Source organism: Peromyscus leucopus, chromosome 3 (assembly GCF_004664715.2).
Source record: "Peromyscus leucopus breed LL Stock chromosome 3, UCI_PerLeu_2.1, whole genome shotgun sequence".
Lineage (NCBI taxonomy): Eukaryota > Metazoa > Chordata > Mammalia > Rodentia > Cricetidae > Peromyscus > Peromyscus leucopus.
This window is the reverse complement of record NC_051065.1, coordinates 4,816,068-4,834,332: the sequence shown is the minus strand read 5'-3', so window position 1 is coordinate 4,834,332 and position 18,265 is coordinate 4,816,068. Positions and strand designations below refer to the sequence as shown.

At 40.2% G+C, this 18,265-nt stretch overlaps 1 protein-coding gene across 2 annotated transcripts in view; it reads right to left on the bottom strand.

Moving 5' to 3' along the window:
- The window catches only part of Aass (aminoadipate-semialdehyde synthase), a 55,220-nt gene that overhangs the window by 3,444 nt on the left and 33,511 nt on the right, over nucleotides 1-18,265 (bottom strand). For both annotated transcript variants that reach the window (XM_028872999.2, XM_028872998.2), the window contains exons 12-22: nucleotides 17,398-17,457; nucleotides 17,087-17,154; nucleotides 14,708-14,829; nucleotides 14,410-14,536; nucleotides 13,236-13,346; nucleotides 13,045-13,153; nucleotides 11,874-12,014; nucleotides 4,834-5,001; nucleotides 2,972-3,067; nucleotides 1,162-1,277; nucleotides 446-534 (exon numbers count right to left, since the gene is read on the bottom strand). In XM_028872999.2, the coding sequence (XP_028728832.1) occupies nucleotides 446-534; nucleotides 1,162-1,277; nucleotides 2,972-3,067; nucleotides 4,834-5,001; nucleotides 11,874-12,014; nucleotides 13,045-13,153; nucleotides 13,236-13,346; nucleotides 14,410-14,536; nucleotides 14,708-14,829; nucleotides 17,087-17,154; nucleotides 17,398-17,457 (1,207 nt within the window). The remainder of the gene's footprint in view (nucleotides 1-445; nucleotides 535-1,161; nucleotides 1,278-2,971; nucleotides 3,068-4,833; nucleotides 5,002-11,873; nucleotides 12,015-13,044; nucleotides 13,154-13,235; nucleotides 13,347-14,409; nucleotides 14,537-14,707; nucleotides 14,830-17,086; nucleotides 17,155-17,397; nucleotides 17,458-18,265) is intronic.

The following is an 18,265-nucleotide window of genomic DNA, read 5'->3' as shown; positions in this document are numbered from 1 at the left end:
AGCTTAACTGTTATTTGTAGTTTACCTTTCTGCCCTTCTCTGAAGTTTCCCCTCCAATTACATATGATCTCTAGATAACCATTTATGATGCTTTTTACCCAAAGATCAGTGAAAACCTCAAAAAAAAAAAAAAAAAAACATCGACCACATTCCTTTCTCAGTATGGAGTAGTCTGGTTGGTGTGACAAGAAGGATGGACACTTGCTCCCAAAAATATTGCTTTGGTATTTACCTAATACATTAAATACAAAACTCTCTTCCTTCTCATAGTTTCTGAATTCATTGTTTCCTAATGATTTTTCTGTTATTGCCTCAGCCCAGTGCCCTTTCCCTCTTTCCAAATCTCTCCCTTCCTGTCGTATGGCCACCACTCCCAAGACCAATCCTTTGGCCAAACTGCCTTGTGATTTTCTTCAGCAATGTTTAGTGAAAACCCATAACCTACCATAGGAGAGTTTTGAGACCAAGTGCTTGGAGAATGCATCCACAATAGACTCTGCCTGAGGGACCTGCTCATCCCCCAGTAAGCCCAACCTGAAAAGCACAAGTGTCTCTGTTAGTTCACAGCCTATGCATGTTCTCTAGGAAGTAGAAAAGAGCTCCTTGGCTCTTTGGCATTAACTCACAAGTTCTAAGATTCACTTAAACTGAAAAATAGTAATAAAAGGAACTCCTTAGCTTCAGGATCTCCCCAGATTCCCTGAGACACTGCTTCATAGAGCAGGGCAAGAGGGTATAAAAAAAGCTCATGTTTTATGACATTTAAGGGTTAATTTACAGATTATTTTTCTCACATTAAGTATACTTGTATGAATAATATCCCATAGTCACATGAATGAATATTCTGCAGTCAGTGGGGAAATACTCAGAGAAATCCCACTTTATCCAGGAATGGAATGAGAAAATGCTTTAAAATAAACATTTTCCAGGTAATAATTGCCATCAGATTTCTTCACTTTACTTTTTTATCCCAATATAAACATAATACATTATAATCTCTCTAAGACCAACCTAATGAGCATTAATTAGCTAATAAACAGCTAACTAATCAAAGATAAATACATGTGTGGTATGCCATAGCCTTTCTTTGGCCAGAAATGACTACATCATTAATCAGTGGTCCAATGTGTTTTGATCTAAATGAAAAAAAAGGGCCCTTACCATTCAGCAGCCTCAAGCTGGGTACTGTCCCCTCCCAGCTTTGTAAAGACAACTTCCTTAAGCTTCTCACACGAAGAGGAGCGGGAAATTCCAACTAGGTCACACAGGAGCTGTTTCTGATTGGAAAAAGAAACATGGAGAGTCTAAGCCCCTAAGTAGCAAAACATCAATGATCTGAGAAATAAGTCTATCAAGATATCAGACATCAAGTGGACCTCAAGTTTGTTAGAAAAAAATTAAAATAGAAAATTGAAACATAAATTACATGTGTATAAATACATACATATGCATGCATGCATATCGATATATCACAAATGTACAGGATTCCAGAACAATGTTTAACAATAAAAAGTCAATGGTAAAAAGGGGAAACACTAACACACTTCCTGGTCATGTATCTGCTCCATCACTGTTTTCACCCATACTCCACACACACCCTGCAGCCATCAATCTGGAGCAGGTTAAAGTACAGGGGACTTACTGCTGTGGTTGCCAATGGCAACCAGAGTTCTTTTGTCACTTCAGAAGATGAGAAAGACCTCGCAGGGAATCAAATTTCAAAAGAACACTTAAAAGAGTGGCCATAGATTTTTTTTCTTCTTTCTAAACAAAACTTTTTCCAGGGTCCTGGGAGGAAGCTAGGCTCCAGATCAGAAGTCAGCCAATTGGTTCCCAGGCCCAGTGTGGCTCATTGCCTGCTTTATGAAACAGGAGTTCACTGGAAGATGTACCTACCCATGCACGTGTTTGTGCATCATCTGTGGCAGTACTAGAGTGCTCTGCAGAGACTGCTTGGCCCACAAAGTCTAAAATGTTTATAATCTGATGCTATGCAAACAGAGTGTTGTTTGTGTTCTACACAATAACTAACAGCATCCTGGGGGACCCAGGAAGAGTACATTGCTTCCCAGCCTACCTGCTCAGCTGGTATTTAGATGCCAGCCACTAGTGGGAGCTCTACTTGATATTCAGCTATGAGTTCTAAATTCCAGTCCAACTCCAAGACTCCAGGATATGACACAGAAATGCCTAAAACTCAGTAATAAACTTATTACTCATGATCATACATGGCCCAATGAGAGGACTGGCAAGATTCATACCAGCACCCTCCCAAATATCACACTCAGTGGGCCCAAATGACCTATACAACTGGAAAATTCCAGAGTCCAAAACAGAGTGAAGGCATCTCCTTCCAGGGGTCAGGGGAAAGATCCTGTGGAGTTGAGTACAGGAGCAGACCAGGCATATTAGCCCCTCAACTTCTCCATCTTCCTCAAGTGAGGAAGGGGGAGGAGATGTTCTCAGGACTCATCATTGTACATCAGCTACAGAAAGGATGCTTTGGAGGTTTTTTTGTTTGTTTGTTTGTTTGTTTTGTTTTGTTTTGTTTAGTTCTCTTCAAAACTTATCTCTCACTGGTGTTGGGGATCTCCAGTTGGCTGAGGGAGGGGGGAATTACAAACCACGCCCTCAGCATGCCAAGGGGTGCCTCTCCCCTGGAACTGCTCTCTCCAGACTCAGCCCCTTAGAAAGCCTGCCAAGGGTCAGCTCCTCCCCTGGGGCTGCCCAAGACCATGCCTACAGAGTATTTAAGACCTAGTCTGCCAGACCCACCACATGATTCCTCTTCTGCCTTCGCAAGAGTCCCCTGGGAGTTTGCTGTTTATTAGACCTGGACTTATTAATTTGGCTTGATTGGCTTATTGCATTGGCAGAGGATGCCCAATGACTGGGGATCCAATACTTATCAACTGGGACATCTCAGAAGGCATGTGTGCAGCGGACAGCACGGAATTCTGGAGATACTCACCCAGGTGAGGGGGTTGGACTCAGGTAGGAGGGCAGGATATGCTTCTCTGTTGATGAGACCCAACTTTACAAATCCATTCAAAGCTTTAGAATATCCCTGAAGAATTAATAAGTAGCAAACGAATTATTTTCCCTTAAAAGACAAATGAATTTTTAGCTATTTTTTAAGCAAGATCTACCTTTACAACTAATTAAGCTTTTTTAAAGAGTGTTTTATCTTTATAACTTATTTGGAAATAATCTTCATTGCTGATATATTAACAGTATCATAATTTAACTGGTTCACATAAAAGACTTTATAAGTGGGTCCTTTTTCATTTTCTCAATAGTATGTTGTATGGTATGTTCTGGCAGCATATGGGCTAATTTCCTGGTGAATTATATAATGCAGTTTAACAGAATATTATTTGATAGAACAGTCAGATTTTGATCTTTTCTTTATTACACTGCTTTGTGTTCTCTTTATGTGCTAAGGATCCGTTCCAGGGCCTTGGGCATGCTAGAAAAGCACTCTATCAGCTTAGTTTCTATCTATTTTGCTTTGTGGTGATAGAAAGAACAATAATCCATATCCCCCTAAAAGCAGAGAACTCATTCTACAGTGAAGAGCTAGATATGTATAGAATATGGGGAAGGACGCCATGCTAGGACTCCTTTACCTGGTTTTCTCATTTTGAACATATTTATAACATCTCAAGTGTGATCAACTGAAGATTCTATTTTGTGTTTAAGAAAGAATTTCAGATCTGCTTTCAGGAAGTCCATCTAACCCTGTCACTTCTCCCAGACTCAGTTCATGTGTTTCAAATGATGCTAACCTTATCATAAGCTCTGGAAACATAGAGGACACTGATCTCAAAAATAAATCACAGCTAACAAAACAAAATTTATATGTTTAGCCATTAGGAAAAGGGGCAGTTAGTTACTCACAATGGATTTGAACCTAATAGACCATAACAGGAAGCTGGAACCAACTTGGTACTGCGGGGAACCTAAGACCGCTGTCATCTTACAAGACCAAGAAATGAAGTGCTCAAATCCAGGTATACTACCTAAAGCTAGCCTCCTACTTGCTCCCTATCCCTAGAGAGTCAATAAATTCACTATTTTGAGTTGTGTCTCCTAACAATTTAATAAAAGGATTTTTTTAAACCAGTAAACTGTGTTGGAAACAGAATGTCCTAGCTGCATAGGAGCAGAGAATGAGCAGCAGTTGAGTGTTCAGCCCAAAACAAGACATTTAAACCATCCCATGGATCACTGCAGAAGCAGAAGCAAAGAGACTGTAAGGGCTAGAGGGCAGGGGGCAGGGAAGAAAAGTGCCGTATTCTAGACAATACACAGTCACTGCAATTATGAACTCTCAGCTACTGTGGGTGACGGCAGTATATATGTATCAACAACTAGGCAAGGGTGGAGGAGGAACTCAGGGAGGGGCCTCAGCCCCTCACTGCTTAATGATTTCCTATGGATAGAGTCCAGAAAAGGGGGAGACACTACCTTCAGTTTGTACCCACTGGTAACCCTGCCAGATTTCCTAAGGAATAGTACCAATTCAACAATCAGACAAATAGCCCTGATTAAACTAAACAGGTCATACAACAAAACCAAGTCATAAACCTTGGGAAGGGACACACAGGGAAGAGGTTGGGTAGGTGGGGAGTGGGGGGGGACAAGAGGTTTAGGAGAGAGTAACCAGAATGCATTATACAAAAGTATGAGGTTGCCAAGTAACTTAATAACTAACTTATTTTCTGAAAAAATAAACTCCAACTTGGTTTTTCATTCTAATTATTAGAAAACAAATAAGCATATGCACTACTTACATCAAAACTAGCAATGTTTTTAAAATACAGCACGTACCTTATATCTCAGTGTACCCCTCAACAACGTGTGGGCAGATGGAATCCCATAAATTTCAGCATATCGTGTACTATCTCTGTTAGGATACCCTTCCAAGTTCAGGCCTGGGAAGTAATCCATGGATGTGACAGAGTCAAGAAAAGAGGTTCCCCCTGTCACATTCACAACCTGAAGAAGAGTGAAAAATAGCTGGGCTTATCTGCAGTAATTATTAATGTTTAATTAATTATTATTAAGTAATTAAACAAAACTAGCAGAGCTTTGAAAAACATTACTGAAACTCTGATTGCTACTCAGCATGCTATTAGCCAAGCTGCTCCTCTTGGAATAACTTGCCAGACTTTCCCCCAAACTTTCACATCCTAATACACTTTATTTTCTAAACAAAAGTCTTGTTTTCAATTGGCATTTGCCCCTGGTTAAAATAGTATTATGCTATATTAGGGGTTTTTTGTTTGTTTGCTTGCTTTGCTTTGCTTTTTTTGTAAGCTAATAGCGTCAAGTATGCATTCAATGGCTTGTATGCTCTGACAGCAATGGCAATATCCCTTTCTTTAGTCTCATACACCAGACACTAGTCTTGCACGTTTCACTCTCCCAACTGTCATTTATTGAATACTCATTATTGCATGTGCCGGAGATGACACACATTGTAGCGAGAACAAGAAAAACAATGAATAGGATTCAATTCATATCTTTTGTTCACTCTTTGTTCACTGGAAAAGCCTTTGCTGAATGTTCGCCAATCATCAGCAACTGCACAAAACTTGAAGCGCATGTTGAAGAGGCAGCAGAAGGAAGACCTCCCTTCATAACAGAGACAATGCCAAGACTACACAATGAAGCTCAAATACACCTTCCCGCTGGTGAGAAGCTAAGCCCTGATTCCCTAGAGCCTCGTACCCTCCCCAGCATACATTCAAAGTGCGAGGAGACACTGTTTCATGTTTAACTTTAAAGTATTACATTTCCTCTTAGAGCTTGAAGTCTGTGGTTGTCCTTGAGATAATGAAAAACATTCTGGAATGATAAAATCAGGGCCGAGGCTGCTGTCAAGCTGGACTTTGTCCTGCTGGAAACAATTTGACCGAATTTCTAAAGCTGCACAAACTAAGACTGCAGGAGACAGTTGCCAGGGTTCACAGGGATTTTCCCAAAGGATACTGGGCTAAAGGCAATGGTGCCCAGAATACATTTCTGGATGAGCTCACCTATATTGCAGCGTAAGAGAGAAAATAGAAACTAATTCATACACTACCGAGGGCCCACGGAAAGAAAATGGGCTGCAGTGTACATAGTCCGGGTGAAGTGAGATCTTTTCAGTTGAAAAGATCACTTGCAGTAAGTATACCTTCTAGAATCTCAGAAAGAATCCCAAGAATGTGAAGAATGCTTCTCATTTAATTTGATCAGAGCTCCTTCTTTAGACTGTATTAAACTTCTTCTAATAAAATTCTAGTTTTAAAAACAACCTAGTAAAGAAGCCACAACCTGGGTCTCTATACCCATCTTACTTCTGAAACCTACAGCAACTCTAAAGTCCTGCTTCTTCAATTGAAGATCAGGATAATTTTTAAAGAAAAACTCTTGTCAGGCATTGTAATAAAAATCTATAATCCCAGAATTTGGAGCGCTGAGACAGGAGAATTGCTAAAAGTTCAAGGCCAGCCTAGACTATATACTAAGACCCTATATAATAAGAAAAAAAAAAAGGAAGAAAAAATTACCAACTTAAAATAAATCAGCAAGTTTCATAAAATCAGATAGTTTAAACTGGCTGCTAGTGATTCACTTAGAGAAATTAACAACCGATGGACCTGATCCCAAATTAACAGTGTGGGTATGAGGAACTGAGAGTTAAACAGAAGCAGACAGATAGGGAGAGGCGTCACACCAGGTAATAAGGATTTGAACTTCCACGATGGCTGGTTTCTTCCTCTCCAGGATGCTGGCTTCTTCATCAACCTCCTGACCTGAGACAAAAGCCTGGAAGCTTAAAACCTGGTGAACTTTTTTCCACTATTAGCCCCTCTCCTTAAGGAGAAACTGAATTTGGGACTCCCAGGTTCCCTCTACACACACACACACACACACACACACACACACACACACACACACTTTGCAGGGGGTTCTTTTCTGTGCCTTGCTCTGTGTGTGTGGTTCCTCACCACTCTTAAAAGCCTTTCTTCACCGGCTGCTTCTGTCTGCTGTATCTTAGAGTTTCCCTGCTGTTACATATTGGACATGAGATTTTTCCCGCCATTTGATTATTTAACTGGCAAAGGAAACGAACCAATCAAGACGCCTGCACTGTAACACTTCTCACCGTTTTATACGCAGCTGGCAATCCCAGTGTCCTGGGTTCAAAACAAGCCCTATCTCATTCAATATTCTATTAAGAACTTCAATGGAGACATTAAAATACATCTATCCATTTTGCATAGAAAATGCATCTCTCTGCTCAGACAATGCTTGTGCCCCAGACCCACCCCCAGCAGAAGTATAGCACATTACATGTTGTGGTTGCAGGATTCTCTGAGTCCAATTCTTTTTCACACACACACATCACCTAACCAATGAGAATCACAGGCCTATATCTTAGAATAAATATTCAAATACTCAAAATAAGTGATGAATCAGCCTACCTCCATCTTGGGCTTGAAAGCCATCTGATAGTAAAGACAAACTAGGCTCATCCTGTTTATGATTAAACCACTGTTTCTCAAGGATTGGGCTATGCCCCATCTTTAACCTTGACTACAAATAGCTCTGTACTGCCTGTTCCTGGAAATAACAACCATGCTTTTGTTTAAGAAAAATTATTACTATCTTGCAATCCTTTGTTTCAAAGGGTTGTTATGACTACCTGTTGTTATGGCCACCTTACAATCATGTCTTTGTTTCAGAAGGTTGTTATGACTAACTGGTTATGCTCTGCTCTGGTAACCCAACCTATTTTGCCCTACAAATCCCCTATTTGTAAACCCACCTCCCTGAGCTATAAAAACCATCTCTTCCTCATGTCCAATACTGACCTCTTCAACCCCACCTTACAGAGAAGCAGCCTATGTATATGAATAAACAAATCTTGCTTTAATTAATTCAGCCATGATGATTTGGGTTGATGGTCTTTCTCCTTGAATCACTGGGATTAACCACTAAACTAATAAGAAACTTAGCACAGTAAATGTACAGGCTGTCATTTACTTGGGACCATCAGTCTTTTGGTGTTTTATGTGCTTACTTTTAATCCATGTAATTCCACATTTTTTAGAAGTAAAAACAGGCTGTGAGTCACACAGAAGCAGATTTGTGCCTGTCTACCTGACCCATTGCCTGTATTCTTTCTACTGTATCACATGAACATCTTCATTTTGCTTATTTCTAGATCAGTATTTTCAAAAGGATATTGGCACAGTATAGCATCTAGGATTCTTATACAAGTGCATCCTCCAAAAGCCATGCTGGAGTGGCTGGCGATGGGCACAGGGAGCAATCAGTAACTCTTGATTTTCTAAAGAGGAGGAGGGGCTTGCTTCCCACATGTATGAATTTCCCACTTTCCATGGGAAGATGTACCACCATCTATGAAGGGATGGAACTAAGAGAAGACTAGTCACTGCCTCCAGACACACAGGAGGCGGTTAGATTTGCTAGGAGTCAGAACAGTACCAGTGACTAGAACTCACAAGAACACAGGACAAGGCACTGTGCTCTAATTCACAGGCTCCTTTCTAATTACTAGAAAAGTTCTGGGCTTCAACTTTAAGCCCAAAGCAGGAAGGGCTTCATCACTATGGTTCTGTGAATTCTGTAAGGCCTCCTTTGTGGCTGAGGGTGACAGTGGCAGAGGGGACAGAAAAACAAGACCATGTGAGACAGTTTTTAAGAAGCTTATTGATAAAGATTGGGGAACAGAGCTATAGACATGAATCACTGAAAATTTTTAGACGCAGACAATCCAAGCACCTAAGTGTCAGACACTCTGATTGAGTTCAGACAAAAGGACAGTGAACAAAGGCTGGAATGGCTAGGAAACTCTACAAGAGGAGATCTGTACAAGACCTTGAAAAAGTATCATTTTAGTAGAGAAAAGAGAAGCATCGTGTTTTTCTTTTCAAATCCTCCAGTGTCAGAAAAAACGCAAGAAAGCCCTCCATTTTAGAAAGCAAGTTCAGGATGAAAAGGCAGTGGAAAGGGGTGGGGTGTGTGGGGGTGGGGAGACACTTCAAATTCAGCAAATACAACTTGTGCTGTCAGAAATGACTTGTTGCTTTGCCTGAACTTTGGGGAGCACTGAGTTCTTTCCAAAGCTAGTATCTGCCAAAGACTTGGGGAATGCCAGTAAGTCGGCTGTTAGGCAGCTCACAATTGACATGGCTTCACTAACTCACACAACAAGAAGGATGCAAAGCACGATACAGTAGGGACACACACCTTTAATCCCAGTACTCAGGAGGCAGAGGCAGGCTGTTATCTGTGAGCTCCAGGCCAGCCTGGCTACAAAGCTAGTTCCAGGACAACTATTACACAGTTAAACCCTTGTCTCAAAGAAAAAAGAAAGCAGCAAAGTGGCTATTATCAACCTTGTTTTCAGACAAGGAGCTGGTGATGTCAGGGCTAGAGCACAAAGCCAGGCTTCTGATGTTGATACCTCACTAGTCCCTGAAAAGGAAATGTGGTATTGTATTCCCCCAAATATTGTGCATTCTAATAAACTTATTTGGGTCACTGACTGCCTCTTTAATTTTTGTCTTTCTCATAATTTATATGGCCTCCTGAGCAGAAACATCATGGTCAATAAGAGCAGACATTTTTCTAGCTTTTGCATATTACTCTGTACCAAACATGAGCCAGACAGACTGCAAAAGGAGAAAGGGGCTGACACACGAAGGGAGACAGGCTGAGGCATGTAAAAGAAAGCATGATTGGTGGAACATCAGGCTAAGATTCTGTCCCAAACCTTCATGAATCACAGGACTTCAAGACAAGTTGGAATGCCAGTGCTCTGTCACACCGCAGGGCCTGGGGCCTGGGGAACTTCATGCTTGCCTGGCTTCTGGAGACACTATGAAGGATGCCAGCATGTGCCCCAGAGCTCAGCAGTGCCTTTCTCATCCTAAAGCATCCCCCTACAACACCTCGCTAGCTTAGTAGTGTTAGACACAGCTGGGATCCTCTGGTTACTAAGTCATTTACTAAGCTACTAAGTTCTCAAGTTCAGCTGCTTGTTAAAAAAAAAAATCACTTGGTGAGCTTTGAAAATTTGCCAGCATCTAGCAAATTAAAATCTTCAGGAATGAGTTTTAGGCATCCATACTTTTCAAACTTTCATTATGATTCATTCAATGTGTAGCCATATCTATGAGCCATGCTGATATCACAGGCATAAGTGACCAAGGCTGGTAGAAACACATATGTTGTTTCATAGGAAATCCTGTCGAATATAAACTATGTGACTGCTAACTATACTCATTCTGTAAACACCTTCCTCGTAGCTAACAGTAATTTTATTCCTCTCTCCCTAAATATTATCTGGAAAGGGAATTTTCAAATGACCTTACCACACACAAATACACAAAAAGATGAATGTTTGAGGTGACCATTATGCTAATTACACTGACATAATTCTTGCATAAATACATGTATTACATTGTATATAATTTATGCACATATCAATATAAAAATTCAAAATTTAAAGAAAAAAACTTTAGTCCTGAAAAATATTTAGATTCACATATAAGCTGAAAATGTATAACATGAATATTAGAAAAAAATCTTTTTACTATAGATCAGAGTGCATTACTTATCATGAAGGGCCGAGACTGGAGAGCAAGGTAAGGGAGGCGCCTAGGATAGATGATTCACAAAAGAACCCTCCTCGGTCCTGATACATTTTCTTCCCAAGCGTGAGTCTTCCCTTGCAGTTAGAGACACAAATACAGAGGTGGCCAGCTGTGGTTTCGATGCCTGCTCTGCCCTTGCATTCTCTAACTGCAGCTGTGTTGTGTGGCTCACTCCACTTCCTCCTCCTATCCCTGTTCTGTTACAAATGACAGCTCTCCTGCCTGCCTGGCACCTTCCACTCCTTCAAGGGTGAGCACATCCTCTTCTGTTACACTCCGCTTCCCAGCCTCAATCTCTCCACACAGGCTAGGCAATTGAACTCTTGACTGTAGGTCTGTGACAAATTAGACTTTTGGAAATTGCCCCTTGGATGACAGTTATTTAATCCAGTGTCTAACTCCCCTAACAAAAAAAGGAATCTCATAAAAGAAGGAGTTAATGACATGGCTCAGCTAGTGAGGGCATTTGCCACCAAGCTTGAGGATCTGGGTTTGAACCTCCTTAGTAGGAGAGAATCGGCTCCCACAAGTTGTCCTTAGCCTCTGGATTTGTGCCATGACTCGCAGAGGTATGGATGCACGTGCACACTTATACACATAATAAAAAATTAACATAAAAACAATTTTTAATAGCATTGTAGTTAGTTGAAACCAGGGTTGACTCTCAGAGGAGGGCCTTAGCCATCCTCTCGATGCCTTGATCTCATTTTTATAAAATAGTAAAAGTAATACTAATAACACTTAGATAGCACACGGGGAAGAGATATTAGTTCCATTCTGATACACCAAACCCCCATGCAAAGGGGCACTTCGTAGCCACGAATTCTCTGAAATCAGGAATGGCGGGCTGTTAGTATAACAATCTTTGGTGCCTTTGAGTTCAAAGTCTAACTCGGTTTGTGCCAGACTGAAATTACTTGAAAGATAACCAGCATTTGTGTACGTAAATAAGATAAGAAGCACATTTCAGAAGCAGCCAAGAAGGAAGAATGAACACAGGATTGGTTGAAAAAAAAAATCAAGTTGACCTCGTTAAACGGAACAGGAGCACACACACTGGGAGACAGCAGAGGAGACAGGGGAGAGCAGCTAGAATGGCGCCTTCACACAACACTGCTATGGGGGAAGGGTTCAGAGTCCCGCCAGCCACCACTGCTGCCATTTATCTCTCAGGCTTCCATGACGCTCCTTTACCTTCCCGTTGAGCAGATAGCTAGCCGGCTGCATTATGTTCATCAAGACTCCCACTGGACTCCAGCTGAATTTATATCGCAAGGGATTGTCTGAATATTCGGGGGCTGGAAGGCCACCACAGTAGGAAACATAAGACTCAATCTATAAGTAAGGAATAAATTAGGAAGAATCAATAATATTAAGGAGAATTATTATTTTATTTGTTAATCAGGGTGAATGATATCAATCTGGTGAATGTGCTATCATCATTTATGTTTTGAAGTTATTGAGGCTTTCAAATATACATCCTCAAAGTCAAATACTTCTTAACACAGAGCTACACACACATATATGAAAAATGTATAGATACAAACAATATATATGTGAAAAATATATGAATTATATATGTAATATATATAAAGCTCCACTAGAGATAATGACTAAAATTTTGCTCATTTAAAAATTTCACTATTAGAGCTGGAGAGATGGGTTAGTGGTTAAGAGTGCTTGCTGCTCTTGCAGAGGACCAAGTTGGTTTCCAGCACCCACACTGGGCCTCTGACAACTTCCTGCAACTCCAGCCAGCTTCAGAGACTCCAATGCTCTCTCCTGACCTTTCCTTTGAGGGCATCCACATATATGTGTACACATACATGATATATATATGCCTAAATGAAAATAAAACAAATCTTTAAAATAAATAAATTAAAATTCAACTATTAACTTTTTCTTGGTTAGGTCCTACAACTTTTATATTCAGACATACATATGTATGTCTGTATATATGTGCCAAAAATTAAAGCACTCAATTTGAGTGACTATATCTACACATACAATAATTCTTTGTCATGTGTAAATACTTTATTAAACAACAGACCGATATTCCAAAGATTTTTTTTCTCATTTTTAAATGTAAAACCTTATCAAAGAATGTATCTCACAGGCAAAAATCTTATTAAACAAAGACATTACAGTAACATCTGTTTCTCTAACACTCAGTTGCTAAGGCTCCAGTTGATGTTTACTCTGCAGATGTGTCTCTAGGTACCACAGTGTTTGTGGTTCCTAGTCAAAGGATGAGCTGTGGTACAACAAATCACTGATGAGAAGCAAAGGAAGCCCCCATCTCAGCTGAGGAAGCTCGATCGTTAATGCTTTCCTAAGTGGAGCTCTGCATCGGAACTGGGCTCACCGTGGCTCCCAGCTCTTTGGCTTTATCAATTGTTTCCATTGCCAACATGTGATCAAGACCAGGATCTAATCCCAATTCACCAATGACTGTGATGCCAGCGTCATCCACACTGCCACAGGAAGAAAATGAAAAAGTCAGACATAGAAGAGAAACAGGGCCATGGAGACACCTTCCTGGAAGTGGAGACATACCTCTTCTCCAGTTCTTTCATGGCTGGTGTGATGTAGCTCGCAGTGACCATGTTGACTCTGTTTGAGATGCATGCCTTGGCCACAACAGGATGCAACACATAAGGCAACAAGCTTAAAACAGAGGGAGAGGGGATTCAGAAGCTTTGCTCCCCGGCACTCCTTTCCTTCCAAGATGCTTGAACGGTTACTACAGCTCAGTCCTGAGAAACTGCCCAACTAAACAATTTTCTCAGAAATGACCAAGTCTTCTCAACTACAGAACACATTCATCCTGCTGTCTACCACACAATGATCTTCACTAACCCTTTCCATATTTTTCTTTTTAATTTTATAGTCATTTATTACATGTATATATGTATACATGGACCACATGCAAATCACAAATATCTCATGATCCAGGCATTTTATTTCTAGTTTTCTAACACTGAGATTGTACATACACCTGTCAAAAGACAAATACCAACTGTGTACAGCAACATGTTCATAACAGCCCAAAACAAGAGCAACTAAATTCCATCAAAGTCACAATATTGCTAATGATATATTCACACAGTAGGGCATACACAGCCAGTTCTCATAATTACAATATCAGATGAATGAAGGCTGTCACAAACAAGGACATACTGAATGATCCAACTATACAAACTTTGAAAACATGCAAAAACTAATCTAGATGTTAGAGTAACCGGGTTTACTCTATGGGATAGAGCCAACAACAACAAAAGGTCAATAAGATGGCTTGTGGCATGTTATCAATATTGTTTCTTGATGTGAATAGTGGCTATAAAAAGTATTAACAGTATAGATACTCACTGAACAACATACTTGTTTTTTTATCCATGTATGTATGTGTATGAGTATGAGGGAGGGGGGAGAAAGAGAGCGAGAAAGAGCAGGGGGGCGGGGGGGGGGGAATATTATTAATTAGCCCAAGTTGGCCTCAAACTTTCAATCCTTAGCTTCAAACAAGCAAAAGCAAACAAATGCTGGTGATATAGGAATGCACCATCACACCGAGCCATAGTTCTACTTTCTGTACTTTCATACATATGTCCTTCAATTAAATGTTTATGAGAAAGGAAAAGACGGAAGAGAAAAGGGAAAGCGGGAAAGAGAGAGAGAGACTAAGAGAAGATAAAAACAAGCACACAGGAGACTTTTTTTTGCCCAATACCTGATAACAAGATTCTGCGACGCTACCAAGGATTGCAGCTTCTCTTCTTGTTTACCAATGTTCACACTAACAGGGTTAATATTGTATTTCTTGCTTAACTGTTGCATTTGGTTCACCATGTCAGAGCCTATTTCAAGAATGCAAAAGTCCATTTCTTAGATTTCCTCCCACTGGACACATTTCCAAACCCCCACAAAACAGCTTTTCAAAACTTGGACATAAAAATCAACTATAATTCAGATTCAGCATGCAATGAAAATAGTTTCCTTCTTTTTTAAAGAAATGAAGACCTATTTACCTACTGTTATTTCTATATTGTTGTCTCTTGACAGATATTCTAAAACAGGCCCAGATACATAGCCAGACCCAAGCACCAACACCTTCTTCTTGGGACTCATTGAAAGGAACTGAACACGTTCTCTGTTTAAAAAGAAAAAGGGTAGGGATAATTAAATTTTATTTCTTTTAAATAACAGAAGCTTGCTAGCCCCAAACCAAACACAAACCTAGATGATGAGACAACAAAATCTACCTGCGTTACTTATAGTAAGAATGTCAATGGAAATGCCTTAGGCCAACGCTTTTCAATATTTGTTTTAGATCTTGTACGATAGACTCTGGCATCTGAGATGCCCAGTGCCTATCGACATCTATAAATTCCTAGGACTAAAATGAGGACTGGACTGTTTTGTTCTCTGCTTACTTACAACTGAGTAATTTGTTTCACATTTTATCCTCCCAGACTTTTTTATCCAAAACTATTTTGAGCCTGAATGCTAGAAACCTCATTTCCTCCTCATAGCAGTCCAAGGAAACAACAACCTGAACAATCCATTACTATTTTCTGCATCAAAAACTGTTTTGTCGTGTATCTTTAGGCTGATGTAAGAAATCAAGACTAGAAAATATTTGAATTCTTGAACTATTCATTCTGTTAAAAGTTGTACTTTTTGACAAACTGTGACCTCCACAGTAGCAATGGAGTCTTACTCAACTACAATCCAATACTGTTTACTTCATTTTGTTTTTAATGTGGGAGTAATTATCAATCGTTTTTGAATCAGATTCTCAGATGCCATCGTGAAACTGTGGGCATGGTCTGGTTCCAGGGTCTTAACAGCAAGCTTGGATGTTGGGATCTTTAGGATATTCTCACACTGCAATCTGCCAACCTTTTCATTTATAGTAAGTAAATAAATATGAATATGAAATGTTCCCACCCCTCTTCACACAGCAACACACACATATTACTGATACGATTTCTTGTAACCACTACACTCACCCCATTCAACCTCTAAAAGAATCATCATTATCTGTTTATTAGATATTCTTTCCAGTAGTGCCTTATATGATTTGTATAAATAAAACGTTTTGATGCACAAATATAAAAATGTTCAAAATGTTTTTAAAAAATCCACTCGGATTCCATATCAACAGTATCCCTAAACTCCAAATTCCAATTTACTAATCACTACACTAAGCAATGAAAAAAAAATGTAAGAATAAGTTAGCCTTCAAAACAAATTTGCTTTCAAGGTAAGATTTCCATTATCAGATTCCTGGCATAAGAATACATTAGGGAATGGAAATAGAAAGTTCCAGCAACTGCAGCCAGTCAGACCAGCTGCCCCAGGAAATACGGTGCACAGACTAAAGAAATGACTGGCTGGTTGATACAGCATTGCTATCATAGTAAGAAATCATCCAGTGATAAGAATAAACAGAATTATGAGTAACAAGCAAATATGAAACTTCCCCTATAAGAAACTCCTACAGAACTATAGAGGTAGTTTGATTTTAGGAAAAAAAAAATACTCAGTGTTTTATACCAGAAGAAGCCATTGCCACATTAAATGCAGGAGTTCTAAGCAAACAAACACATACAAGAGAGGCACGTGTATGGGGTGGGTGGGGGGAGACCTGATCCTAGCATCTCTTTATCTCTTGTAGGAGGAACCACTGGGAAGCAGGCAAGGTAGCTGTGCTTTTGTGTTTATGTTTTTCTTCTGGGGTTTCTCCCAGGAGTTCAGTCTGTGTGTTATTTTGTAAAATGTGAAAAGCCCAGCAAAGTAGATGAGATCAAGTACAGCCTGTGGGGGAAACAAGAATGTTTGAGAGAAACATCAGTGTTTCCTGACTCTGAACAGGAGCATTAGTTAAGGAAGCAAAGCGCTGGCTGCACCCTCGGGTAGATTCCTGGGCTGCTTTGGGCACCCTCCTCCTCCCATTTGCCTACATCACTATCTCTATTAGTTTCTATTCAGGATCCCACTTTACCAACCATTCTACTGGACAAAAGAAAAGTCCAAATTTTCAACAAAACCCAAGTAGACAGTACCACAGAAATGGCTAATATGTTCATTTCCTTTGAAAAAATAATTTGGAAATCACTATGTGCAAACTGAAGAGAAAACACAAAGCACACCATTCTACTCCTCCTCATTTACACACCAGATCCCGCTAGATTTTAATGGCTGTGAGGACAATACACTGCTCTTCCAAGAAAAAGAACTCACATTGGTTTCAGCCAGTTGCTTACTTCAGATTTCTAACATTATCAAAACCCACATGTCATATAAATCTAATATTAATAACTATCATTGAAACTTTTAAGCACACTCATCTAACCCAAGTAAGAGTAAATGCATAATACAAGGAGATTTTTACCAGTACTTACCTGCTTTCTCGGAGTTTCTGGATATATTTGTATTTGTCAGTCAATGAACCATTAGATGTAATCACTGCCTAGATGTGCATATACAAGACATTTCTTTAGTATCCAACATTTTAGTCCTAGAAATATGGACACATGGCTGACAGAAGAGACAAAGTAAGAGAGATGCGGGAGAGGGAGGGAGAAGAGAACTGGGAGGGGGGAGGCAGAAGAGAGAAGGGTGGGGGAGGGAGGAGAAAGAATACACACAGCCAAGAGGAGAAGGAAGGATGGTGGGAAAAGGTACATTCTCAGGAAGAAGTCTCGTAACTTACATCACGAACCACTGGAGAAAAGTTCTGGCTTTCGAGGGGCTGCGACGCATCTGATAACAACTGCAACAAAGAGAACAGGGAGAGATAAACAAAGCTACAACAGTGGCTTGATGCACTTTATCCGTACCACAAAGTCTTAAAGAGAAGTTTTCTGAATATTGCCGAACGTAAATAATTGGTCATAGAAATCTGTGGATAACTCTGCACCCAGGAATAGAGTGTTTCAAGGCAAGGTCCAATTCTAAAACTAGACTTTGATTCTAATCACCTGCGCTTGCTGAGAACACACAAAAGCTCTTCTTTCAGAAGCAATCAGAGGTATTACATTGAACACGGTTTAAATTCCCAAAGTAGTAGAGCCGTAATCCTCCTTCTGAGTGCCTCTGTCCCACTCCAATGTTGAAGCTGCTCCATGAGAGGTAGACAAGCCCACCATCCTCACAGCAGAGGTCGCCCTTTGGTCAAATTTAGTTCTGTGGGTACCACAACATTTCAAAACCCTTAAGGATAATGGCTTGAACAAGTGGAGCTCAAATGGAACCGATAAACTCTGTCCATTTTCTTGAAGATTGAGTCAGATAGGCATTGACAGAAAATAGATCTCTGTCTCCCCCTCTCTCTCCCTTGCTCTCTCTCTCTGAGACAGAGCCTCTGTACATAGCCCTGGCTGTCCTTGTGCTCACAGAGATCCGCCTGACTCTGCCTCGAAAGTCCTGGAATTAAAGGCGTGATGCCTGGGTCACATTTCTCATATTAACTCCTGAGAAGTCTTCTCCTTTTCCCAAGACCCAGAATTCTTGTTCCTAAGTAACAGTATCTAGTCAGGACTGATACCTCAGATGATCAGAGACAGAACAATGACTGTCTT